The sequence below is a fragment of the Danio rerio genome, chromosome 8 (genome assembly GCF_049306965.1).
Source record: "Danio rerio strain Tuebingen ecotype United States chromosome 8, GRCz12tu, whole genome shotgun sequence".
Classification (NCBI taxonomy): domain Eukaryota; kingdom Metazoa; phylum Chordata; class Actinopteri; order Cypriniformes; family Danionidae; genus Danio; species Danio rerio.
The window spans coordinates 26,268,230-26,280,788 of NC_133183.1; the positions used below are offsets into that span (position 1 = coordinate 26,268,230).

The 12,559-nt window shown below is 36.5% G+C and overlaps 2 protein-coding genes across 2 annotated transcripts in view; one reads left to right on the top strand and one right to left on the bottom strand.

The window, feature by feature from the left end:
• The window catches only part of LOC108190948 (zinc finger protein 335-like), a 27,372-nt gene extending 25,585 nt beyond the window's left edge, over positions 1-1,787 (top strand). The window contains exons 5-6 of the mRNA XM_021478437.3: positions 1,457-1,538; positions 1,722-1,787. Of these exons, the coding sequence (XP_021334112.1) occupies positions 1,457-1,538; positions 1,722-1,756 (117 nt within the window). The 3' untranslated portion in view covers positions 1,757-1,787. The remainder of the gene's footprint in view (positions 1-1,456; positions 1,539-1,721) is intronic.
• On the bottom strand, positions 1,781-7,308 carry LOC795735 (serine/threonine-protein kinase pim-1-like). The gene is made up of 7 exons (XM_001333600.10): positions 5,313-7,308; positions 4,423-4,791; positions 4,045-4,139; positions 3,815-3,865; positions 3,307-3,679; positions 2,841-3,014; positions 1,781-2,743 (listed from the first exon to the last, which is right to left on the bottom strand). Exons 1-7 carry the CDS (start codon positions 5,488-5,490, stop codon positions 2,646-2,648), a joined length of 1,338 nt encoding a protein of 445 aa, XP_001333636.6. The 5' UTR covers positions 5,491-7,308; the 3' UTR covers positions 1,781-2,645.
• Positions 7,309-12,559: the final 5,251 nt, after the last annotated feature.

Consider the following 12,559-nt stretch of genomic DNA (forward strand, 5'->3'; position numbering starts at 1 on the left):
CAAAGTAGCAAAATTTTGTGGTTTGAAGGATAGTGGAAAGTATAAAGATTTCAGTTAATAATTTATTTGTATTTTGGTGCTAAACTATGATATTAAAATAGAGTTTAGGAACATGTTATCAACTGATTCTTGTTTTAATTATGTCTGACAAGATTCTTAGGTCTATTATCTATTGTTACACTGAATTATATTTTAGTTTGTGTCTTCTCATAATCATTGTAAAAAGTTTGACAGTCTACAAAAAAGTTAGGATTAAGTGATTTTCTCCTAAAAACACGCAAAATAATATAAAAACAAGCTTATTTTGCTTTTGCACTTTCATATTTTGTTTTAATGAAAAGCTGCCTTAATGTTGACATCTTTTTGTGAAAACAAGACTATATTTTTTCTTGTTGTGAGTTTATGATGTTTAAAAGGAATGCTGTAACATTAAGGTGAGACACATGTAATGTGTGCGACAGATCAAGGATGAGGCAGGAATCGATTCAGAATTTAAGCATTTTACTCAATGGTTTAAGCAAAAGATGTAACAATAATAGTAGAAAAAGAAATAAACATTTACAATATTGTCTTTAAACTAAAACAACGATGATACGCCAAATCAAAGAGATTAACAAAACAAAACAATCCTTAAATCTAATGTCTAAACTAGGCGACAAAAATAAATAATGAAAATAAAATCTATATCTTCAGTCACGACACCCGATGTAAACTAATTAAACTACAAACTCAAAACTACACAGGCGGCGAAACTCAAACTAATCCTAAAAAAATCAATCTAAACTAAAACAAACCTTACAAGAAGGTCATAAGGTTCAGTTTAGAATCACACAACAACCATCAAAGCCTTTACTCAAACCCAGCAAAGTTTAACAAGTAAACTCGAATTACCACAGTAAATAACAAATAATAATAAAAATAATAAATCATCTAATAGCCTAAGCATGACAGAAAATGCAACAGCGTGGCACCCAAAGGTATGCCGAGGCAGAGCGCACACCAAACACTGATCTTTAGCAGCTTTAAATCTCCGCGACTCATCCGGGGATTGGTTGATCTGGCACCATCATAATAATGATGGACGGTTAACTGAACCTATAAGAAAACTAAGAGTGGAGTGAGAAGCTGAGAGAGAAGGGTGAGGAAAATAAATACACAAAAGTAACATCCAAAACAATATATAGTTTTAATGAATCTTACTCCCAACCACTTTACTTTGTTTTGTTTTTTCCCAATCTTTTAATTACTTAGAGACCAAGAAGAAAGTTTTGCAGTGTATGTTTGATTAGGGATGAAGTATACAGGACATATTTTAATATATGATAAAAAACTAAAGCTAAATCACACTTATAGTTTTGACTCTTGAAAATAACACCAGTAAGCGCCTTAAGCCTCATATTTCCTTGTGTTAAATGGCAAAATTAAATTTACTGCCTCTTCCACTCCCTTTTCTCAGGTCCAGTATATCATCTCTCAGGATGGAGTTCAGCATTTGCTCCCAAGAGAGTATGTGCTGGTATCATGGGAAACACATTCAGGTTAGTCTTTGTGCTTTACATCATTCATAACCCAAGAGTCCAGAACTCCTCATGGTTTTTAATGAACAGTTCACTGATGGCTCATCTGATCTGTAACTGCAACCCAAGAAGCATTTTTAGCTTTTTATGGTCTGTTGGATGCTTTTTCATCATCATGACTAAAACCCTGACTTTGAATTGCAGATGGGGGACTGGCAAATCACTCACATTCAGTATGAACATGATGGGATGTTTCTACAGGAACAACAGGTTGAGTTCAGAGCCAATACTAGCACACTTGTTTACTTTGTTCATGTTGTAATTACTGTAATTCAAATGTAACATGATTGCTTATAAATACTTGAACTGTTTGTGTTTACTTAACATTAACAGTAAAACCAATGCATGATGTATGTCTTAACTAAATCAGAAACTTTATTGTTTTGTTTTGTTAAACATTTTGAGAGGCCTGAAAACAAACCTTTGAAAATTGGTTTGAAAGACCAAGTTTTTGAAAATGCTACAGATTTAAATTAAAATGTTTTCATTGTAGATTACATGGCATGTAAGTGTAGATTACAGATTACTTAACAATACAACAAAACTATAAACATCATATGTTTGCAGGCACATAGTGTATTTTATAAAAAGAAATTGCCAACTACTGGCCTGACATAAATAGTACAGCATTTTTCGGCCTTTTTCACAGACTCATCTGAATGTCACATTCTCATGTTACGATGTTTGTATTTTAAAACATTTCTAAAAACAGTTCTGAATTCACAGTAAAATATTGGAATTTTATATGGATGATTTGCTGATGTCGCAGTGACTGATATGTTTAGGCTTTGGGTCAGCGCTGGACTGTATTCTTTAAAAGTGTAGTTCTAAAAGTGCGCCTTAATGACGCCAGTGGCAACTGCAGTGTGTGTTATAAATGACTGGATGCTGTTCAAACCTCATGCCAGATTTTTGTCACTGGGACTAGATCACAATATAAGCCACATCACAAGTGAGTTCAAAAATATATATTTTTATTAGAGACATACACAAAAACAACTGTAACAATAAAGAAGTGAATAATACAATAACAAGACACTATATATTAACAGCAAAGGTGTCAACTGGCTACTCCAGCATGAACCAGTCGTGGTAAGGCATCTGTCCTAGAAGAATTCTGTGCTCTGGAATCTGCTGCAGACAAGCCCACATCAGATCACAGCATTCTGTGAAAAACAAAAGGAGAGGTGAGATTATTATTATTATTATTATTATTATTATTAGTAAACTGTTTTTTAACTTGTTCTTTGATGAACATCTCACCTTGAGAGAGGGTAAATTTGGACCAGTCATGCTCCAGGTAGTACAGGTCATACGTCGTTGGAAAATCTCCATGCAGCAATGTGAAGAGAAGAACCCCAAGAGAATAGACAGTTGCTGGTTTGGCATGGTAACATCCTCTTTTGTAAAACTCTGGCGGCATGTACGCTTCTGTGCCTGGAGGAGAGACATTTAGTTAAATCTCTGTGTCAGCATCATGTTGATAAATATACCAGATGGGTTTCAGGTGTGCTAATTACTGAGCTTTTAAACCGTATATTAATAATGCTTATGTACATTCATAACTAGTGTTGTCAAAAGTATCGATACTGACACTCATCACAGTCATATTTGCTGAGCATGTGAACACCAATGGCCAATCAGTGTTGTTTAACAGCGTTCAATTGGACATTTTTAAAATGTCAGTCCCAAAGTCGATACTTTTGACAACCCTATTTAAAACACCTACCAGAAAAGGTGGAGTATGCTGATTCCATCATGTAATCTCCGCAGCCGAAGTCAATCAGCTTGACCTCCAGTGTGTTTGGGTTTACAAGCAGGTTTTGCAGCTTAATGTCTCTGTGGAATACTTCCCGGTAGCAGCAAACATTGGCAGCATGAACAGCTTGGCCCATGATAGTTTGTGCCGTTTGCTCGGTGAGGACGCCTCCGTTGAGTTGCAGGAATGCCTCCAGGTCCATACTTGGCGTAGGCCGCTCCATGACCATGACATAATGGTCTTTGAAGACCTGCCAGTCAAGGAGCTGAATTATATTGGCACACCTGGAGCCACTGCTGGCCATACTTGCCAAGGTGATCTCTAGAGGTGGCTGGTCATGAGACTGAAAACAAAATAATGATGTTGGTTTTCAAACAAGGATTTTTAACCACAGCCTGTTGTCTAATATTAAATATAAGACATTTTGAGTTGAACACAGTGACTGAGAAGAGAAAAACAGAAAGTGTAGTGTACTTACAGAGCAGAGATCTCGCATACGTGGTGTCATCTGGGCAAATTTAACAGCCACCTGTTTAAAGAAATAAGCGAACAATTAACATGTGCATCCAGATCATTTCATTCAAATCCTGAACAGAGGTTTCATCAATTTGAATTCTCAGAAAAGTCAAAACAATGAAAGCATGTTTCTGATGATGTTCTTTAAATAGTGAACTTCATCAAAGAATTTGAGTCTACAGAAATGAATACCTGCAGACCATCCTGTATGCGGATCCCCTCAAAAACGGAGCCGAAACCTCCTTCACCGAGCTGCTTTCCCAGATTGTAGCGGGAGCTGATGTCATCTGTTAAAAAAGAAGAACATTTAGCTGACTGGACACAAAATCTTATTCAATTATAAACCAAATAAAACACAGAGTTTACAACAAATAAGACTTTCTCCATAAGAAAAAATATTATAGGAAATGAAGGAAGTGAAAACTTCTTTACTCTGTTAAACATCTTTTGGGAAATATTTGAAAATGGAAAAAAAATCACAGGAGGGCGAATAATTTTGACTTCAACTGTATAATTTTAAAATGTTTGATAAGCCTCAACAAATGTTATGAATTCTAGCAATAAACTTACTATTGTCCAAACAGGTCTCATCATCTGCTGTAAGACTCAGTGCAGAATCATCAGCGGAGTCATCTTGTGAGACCTTCTGGTTCAGTGAAGACTCCGAGTCTTCATCCAGTGCAGAGTCAATGTCAACCTGCACAGAGTCTCCGCTGAACGCTTCAAAGATGCCATCTGTTGAGAACTGCTGGCTCACTGGAGATTCAAAGCTGTTCACTTCAGATTTCACAGTGAAGTTCAAGTCTTCTTCTGCTGGAGCATCAGGAATTGAAGGTTGGAGAACCTCCATCTCCAGATTGTTCACAGCAGTGTGAAAGAATTTCGAGCTACTGATCGGCTCGTCCTGTAGGTCGTGGATCTCCAGTGCAGGGAGCGGATCTAAAGAGGGGAAGGAATATCATTAATATGATTCTGTAACTCTTTTGACTAGATATTTGAAGTTAATTTGCAAAGACATCACTCAATGTATTTTATTATAATCTTGCAGTTTTTCTGTATTGAAGTGATAATTAGCAATAAAAAAGTATGTTTAAACTATATATCTAAAGGCATAAATACAATTAATTATGAATTTCTTCTTTTAAACACAAAAATAGACCTATTCTGAAGAATATTCCTGAAATCAGCAGCCATTAAACTTCACTGTAGGAACTCAAAATACTGGAAGTCAATGGCTGAATTCAGTATTTGTGTTCAACACAAGAAAGCACCTGAAACAGGTTTTAGGAGTGAATTATGACAGAATATTCACGTTTATGTGAACTGTCCCTTTTAAGAAACTACCTAAAATTCTTAAATGTTTCTAGTCAATTTTATTTCTTATCTTTAAACAGCTACTCTGACATGTTCGGTGTGTTTTAGCATTGTTTTAGTAATTAAAATTCATAAACCTAATTTACCATCAACAGTAGCTCTTCTGGGGAAACAGGCTTGGAAGAGGGGCGGGTCATCGGTTATCGGATGACGGTGGTTTTCTGTCATGTTGCCGGTGGATTTAAGCGGCTCACGGGGTGGTTCGTGTGCACACTTGATACCGAACGCTTTCTTTAAACGGGAAATTAACTTTGAAAAGGCCATTTTATCACCGTTGTGTGGAATCGCAGTAAATACTGAACTACTAGTCGTCGAAAGAAGCAATGAGGGTTTCTGCTTGATTCAGTCAGCGTTAATTAGCCACTGATGATGTCAGAGTTACGTGGTTCCATTTGGAACGCGAAAGAACATTTTCAAAACACGCGGGGACTTTTTAAAACACAATAACTCAAACAACTAATGCAGGGCCGCGCTAGACTGACTGGCTAATTTGCCTTAAAGTGCCCACACATCCACGTTATACACACACACACACACTTAGGTCAGAATTATTATTCCCCCTTTTTCTTTTCAGTTTAGTCCCATTATTAATCTTAGTCGACACAGCAGATTGAACCACCAACTTTTCCAGCATATGTTTTACACAGCAGATGCTCTTCCTGCTGCAAGCCACCTCTGGGAAACCTTTTAATTTTTTCTCTATTAAATATTTCAAAAATTACATTTAAGAGAGCAGTGAAATTTTCACAGTATGTCTGATATTTTTCTTCTGCAGTTTTATTATTTATTGAGTATAGTATAAATATTACTTATTATTAAGTCTTATTTGTTTTGGCTAGAATAAAAGCAGTTTTTATTACATTTTAACGTCATATTATTAGCCCATTTAAGCTATTTTTTTTCCAATGGTCCACAGAACAAACCATCATTATACAATAACTTGCCTAATTACCATAACCTGCCTAGTTACCCTAACTAACCTAGTTAAGCCTTTAAATGTCATTTTAAGCTGTTTAGAAGTGTCTTGAAAAATGTCCAGTCAAATATTATTTACTGTGATTATGGCAAAGATAAAATAAGTCTTTCACGATGTAATTTCTCATTTTAATAATAGTTTTAAAGGATATCTGTGTGGTATTTAGTGACTCATTATGTTTTTAATTTAAATGAACTAATTTAGTAATGTTTGTATGTAACTGGACTTGTAAAAAAAATTTTATCTAAAACTTCTTCTCAATTAACATTAGTGACAACATTAGAAAACCATAGATAAGAGCTGACAGTTACTTACAGCCATTTATTTATTACTATCCTGGGTTTTGCTTTCATTTGCAAATTTCTTTTAAAATGTAGCACTTAATATTTAATTAGTTTCTGTCATTTGAAAGTAATTGTTTACAGTATTGCAATATTTCCGTCTCTATTGTAATGTTACACTACTTTTGCATTGAATCTGAGCTCATTTTCGATATCATGGGTATGACCTATTATCTAGACTGTATATCAGTGGTTCCTAACTGTTTAGAGTGGCATACTCCTAACATCCTTCTCCATTCTCTTTTCCGCTCAGACTGCAGTCTCTTCATTTAAGCACACTATTTGCAATTTAAATAAACATTTTCTGTGAATTCTTTACCTTTATGAATTCTTCTTTTTTTACATGAATAATGTTTAGAATAAAGTATAAAGAAAAATATACAACTATAGTCAAAATTATGTTTTCCATGCATTAACTGAGCCCGCCAGTAGGTGGCAGTAAAGCCCTGTTTTAAGTGAATAAGACATTTATTCAGTAACAAAGCAACGGTTGCATTTATGAACAGGTCAATGAATCGACTCTCACAATTCATTTCAACCACAGATTCATTCACCAAAATAACCCACTCTAGCCGAAGAAACCACTGGACCGATGTGAATGCTACCAGGTTGGAATAATGATTAATATTCTTGTAGATTGAAGATTTTGTTGACATTAGGTTTTATAGAGTTACAAAAAAGGTAGAAAATTGTTTTAACTGCGAACTGTACTGATTTTGTGTGAACATGCTACATGCTAACACTGTCATGGCATCCAACAACTGCAACCAGCAGCAGGGCATCCAGCATGACGTTTAGTGTTTACTGTTGAGTAGAACCACGACACACACATTATCAACACACACACACACACACACACACAGAGAGAGACAGACGGAACATCAGAAACTTATCTCAGCTCCAAATTAACATCACAAACTGCCCTGAGAAGTAACACAGACTTCTTCCAGAATCATCAGTCATTTATAAGTTTTTGTAAGTTTCATTTATAGCCTTTGTAAATAGTGAAAGAAATTTATCTTTGTGTTCCTACAATGTTTAGCCTTGTAAAGGTAAAATAAATATGTATAGAGAAAACTGTATTTAAGAAGAATAATGGACATGTCTCTGTGGATGCTGCTTTAATGACAGTCTGTATATAACGGTAGGCTGGAGGATTGACGTCATATTGCTATGAAACAGTTGCTAGCTGTAGCTAAAATGCTTATAAAGAAGGTTCTGATCATTTGCAATTATATCTTTAGCTTCTTCAGTTTTACAGATAAGTCTTTCTTTAAACATGGCTACAAACAGGAACTTTAAATGCAAACCAAAGAAATCAAATCCTCTTTATCTGAATCTAACACTGATTTTCTTGCATTAGTTGTGCTATAATATTGTACAATTCTGGTTTTACAAAGCTGTTGTCTGCTGCATATGATCAGTGGTGGAAAGAGTACAGAAATATCATACTTAAGTAAAAGTACCATGACTTGCCTATAAATGTAGTGCAAGTAGAGCAAAATTATCTGTTGTATTTATTACTTAAAGTATGAGTAAAAAGCAGTCCTTTCTAAAGTACTCGAGAGTAGTAAGTATTACGCTGTAAAAAGCTGATGCATTGGCGACCATAATTCAATGTCCAGTCAGCGTCTAAAGACATTTTGATGTACAATAATGACATCAAGTGACGTTGATATTTGGTTGATTTTAGGTTATGTTATAAAAGCATCAAGCCAATATCTTAAACCAACATCACGTTGATGTCAAATACTGACCAAAATCCAACATCCGATAGCTGTCATTGTGGTAACGTCCACACAACCTCAAGCTGTAACATCTTTAGACGTTGATTTTAGGTTGGACATCCGATTTTCATTTCCAAACAAAATGCAGCGTCTCCATGACATTGGAAGACAACGTCAGTCTGATGTCGTGTTGAGGTCTTGTGCCTGCTGGGTGTTTAAGGCCATTTCGGTCATCATACAGTAAACACCCATGATCTTCTCATCAGTGACATGCATCTAAACAGTCTCTGGGTCATTGAGTATAAAGATTTTGGACAATTTTAATGCTTGCAAACAGTTTGCTGCAATTATAAATCGCCCAAGTCTTGAGGTAGATCTTTATGTTGCGATTTACTTTCTGTGTGCGATTTAACTGGACAGGAATCACAAGACTGATTTTTCATATTCCCATAGACAAGACAAAATAAAGTAGTGACTACAGGTTAAAGTAGTGGAGTAAAAGCACCGATACAGCACTGAAAATGTACTCAAGGCAACACACGTTTTTAAAACTGCTTAGTAAATTACAATTTCTGAGAAAATCTCCTCAATTACAGCAGTTTAAGTATTTGTAGTGTTACTTTACACCACTGCTTCTCACTACACAAAGTCTGTCTTGAATAAAAAGGAAATCACTTTAAACATTATTAACACATAATAATAATAATAATAATAATAATAATAATAATATCAAAATCACTTTAGACAGAATTGACACATAATAATAATATCAAAATCACTTTAGACAGTATTAACACAATTATAATATCAACACAAACAGGAAAACAGTTGTTTACTATCATCAAATCCTTCAGTTCCACTCGAGGTCTCCATGGTCCATGCCCTGGTTTGGTGGCTCCTGAAAATAGAATTATAAAAAGTCGGTGACCTGATGACCTGAACATTCTTGTATTAAGCAATGTGTTCACTTTATTAAGTAGTCAAAATCATTTCACAGGTAAAAACTGATTCAAATAATCAAATTAAAAAAGCAACGATAAAAAGGATGATGAGAAAACACTGATCCTTGTTTGAGACTTATTGAAAGACAGAAACAACATGCTAATTTATGCTAGAATCATGCTAACAACATGCTAGTTCATGCTAACAACATGCTAATTCATGCTAGAAACATACTAGTAACATAATAATTCATGCTAGAATCTTGCTAACAACTCATGCTGGACTGTCTTTAAATGGTTACACTGTTGACTGCAAGGATCTTCAACATTCTTTTTGTCAACTTGATACTTTTTCAAACTAAATAATCTACTTTTAACAGGCTTTTTCAAGCCACTATAAAGTTTGTCTTCAACCTTTATCATGTCTTTGGGAGGAAACCTATGCCTACAATAAGGGGAACATACAAACCCCACACAGAAATGTAAACTGGCCCAGCCGGAACTCGACCCAGCCAACCTCTTGCTGTGAGGCGACAGTGCTAATCACTGAGCTACCGTGCCACCTGGAGGTCATATCTTCTTCAATGGTACAAAGTTGGAGTGTAATGCTGCACAAGAATGATGCTTTGGTTGGGTGTGGCTACTTTGGCTCTCAGTTTTGTGTTACAATTTGATTTGATTCTGATTCACAAGTTCTAATTTGTATTCTTGATTGAATTCTTCAGTGTGTTAACCTGAAAATATATAAAGCTAGAAGTTAAAATGTAAGTTCCACACACGCTGTTGTTGAAAGAACACTGTATTTGTTCAGTGGTACAGTGGTGTTCCGTGGTATTGCTGCTTATTAAACTGAAATACACATTCATAAAATGTTTGACAAATTTGTTTGATTAATATCAGCTCCATTGTTTTCCCCGTTTTAAAGCACACAGTTCTTCTTGAGTCTATATCTAGGGCTTGCGAAAATACTTTTGGGCACTTTGTAGAGGCTTTTTAGATCCAAATTCGTCTGTTGTAGTGACGTCCAATCAGTTCCCAATAGATTAAAACAAATTCCTTATGTTTATTTTTCAGAAGCCATCTCACTTACGATTACACCAAATCAGCACTAAATAGTTACGAATTCTAAATAAAAGGCACAACTGTTTTATGCTAACTTTAAATTTCCATCAGCATTGATGCCTACAGGCTTTTTTTTTTAGGTTCTCGTTCTGGAGGTGCTGTCTTGCATGCCATTTGACGGTCCAGGCCAAAAAAATCTGAAAGCAAGGCTGGAGCAGTGGTTGAGGTCAAGGAGGAGCAGCCTGAAGAGGAAGAAGATGACGTTGTTGATGCAGGCGCTCTTGATGATCAAGGTCAGTGAAGTGCAGATTGCATTCTATATATTTCATCATTTCCTATATTTGAATGTATTTTAATTGTACACACAGGTGACAGTGATTATAAACCAGCTGATGAGGAGTCCAGGTCCAGACTGGCTGTCAGGCACTTTACTCCTCCTCCCTCCTGCTCTTCATCATCTAACGCATCTACCTCACGGAAACATCCTCGCAGGATAGTGGGACCTCATCGCAAATTTCTTCCAGATTCAGGTTAGGGTTAATCTAGCTTTTTGGGTCACAGAGGTATAATAAGTGAAGTTTCACACACACTAATTTCAAGAGGAGTGTGATATGATTGACAGCTGGTCCCTATCAGTAATCATTATCTTGCCAATCGGATTATTTAAAATTTAACATAAATATCCAGCCTAACTTTTCTCCCTATCTTCGCTTTGGAAGACCTCCCCCCATCCATTCATCCCTTCTCCCACTTCCACAACTCTAAGATCGGGCTACACGGTGGCTCAGTGGCTGACACTGCTACCTGACAGCATGGTTCAAGTCCTGGCTGGGCCAGTCGGCATTTCTGTGCGGAGTTTACATGTTCTCCCTGTGTTTGCGTGGGTTTCCTCCAGGTACTCCGGTTTCCTCCCACAGTCAAAGACATGTGACACAATTGAATTAAATAATAGTAACAGTCAAAGGCACTTAATACCAAGCTTCTCTAATTAAGTATGCACTGGTGTCGTTGGCGGTCAATTCCTTCAGAGCTGTCTTTATTAATCAAGGAATAGGCCAAATGATTCGGGGGGAGCTCTCGAGAACTACCTGATCTCATATCCCTCTAAATGGTCATTAACCAGACGGCAGCCCCGGGCTCATCTATCTCTGAGCTCTGGGTTCTCTTTCGGGACAGCATGCCAAACCTACTAACATGGTCAAGCATTATTTAAGTGTGAAAATGTTTAAATAGCAACTTTGATATGAGTGGGATAACCCTAAATTTTATAAACAGAGTCACCAGCAGCACCATCTGAAACCAACAATATAGAGGATCCTCGAGCTTCTGAAGAAGCAAGTTCCTTTGGATTGGAGAACAGATCTTTTTCGTTTTCCAATGGGACAGTAGTGTAAAAAGGAGTCAGCCAGTCAGATTCTGAGAACAGAGATCCTTCATTAAACACCAGCCTCGATGATCTTGAGTTCCTGCCCAAAAAAATGAGGATGACCTTCCAAACGCTTCCTTCAAAAGAAGTACAAAAAATACATGAATCGCAAGTAAGTATTGTTTTACTACTTGTTATGACTGCAGGGGAAGAGGACAAAAGTGTCGGTGAAAGAAAAGAAAATAACAAAAACAAACTAACTCCGCTTAACCTTTTTACCTAACTGAAAACCAGTCTTCAGCGTGTGCCTGGCCTAACTTACCTACTCTAACCCAACCAAACAGAAAAATACAAAGACAGCGCTCACTCCTAAACCTGGGCTATTTCTCAATTTCAAGTACGCAAAAATTGCACTTGCGTCCTTGGAAGTTCAGATTTGCAAAGTTCTTCTCGGTGGAGTTTGCATAACCTGAGGCACATCGTCAAAAACGCTCTATCTTTGTGAATAAACTGACGATTCGAGTTTAAACAACTACATTCTGCCTGATAAAACTTTTAACGCTTTATTTTGTGACACAGTAAAAGAGTATTTTTAAAACCACGTGGGTTTTCCCCTCTGCCATTAGCGTTTGCTGGTTTAGCTGCAATGCATTCTCTGAGCTTCGCAAGTTGCACAAGTCACCTCTCGAAGCATCTTTGGTGAAAAACGCAGAGCAAGTACACATCCGGGAATTTTATCTGTATTTGGCAAGATGTGAACTTTGAATTGGAACAGTTCTTTGGTGACGGTTGATGACGTTTCACAAGGACACAAGAACGCAAGTATAGACAAGAACGCATATTGAGAAACAGCCCAGGTTCGCTAGGTGTTGTAAGAATGTTAGTTGCGTGACATTTCCTCTCCAAATCCTTTGGGGCAA

Coding starts and splice junctions, on each gene's coding strand:
- LOC795735 (XM_001333600.10), bottom strand. CDS start 5,490: ATGGCCTTTTCAAAGTTAATTTCCCGTTTAAAGAAAGCGTTCGGTATC. Junction 4,140..4,422: donor TGAGACCTGTTTGGACAATA/GTAAGTTTATTG, acceptor CTTTTTTAACAG/ATGACATCAGCTCCCGCTAC. Junction 2,744..2,840: donor CAAATTTACCCTCTCTCAAG/GTGAGATGTTCA, acceptor TGTTTTTCACAG/AATGCTGTGATCTGATGTGG.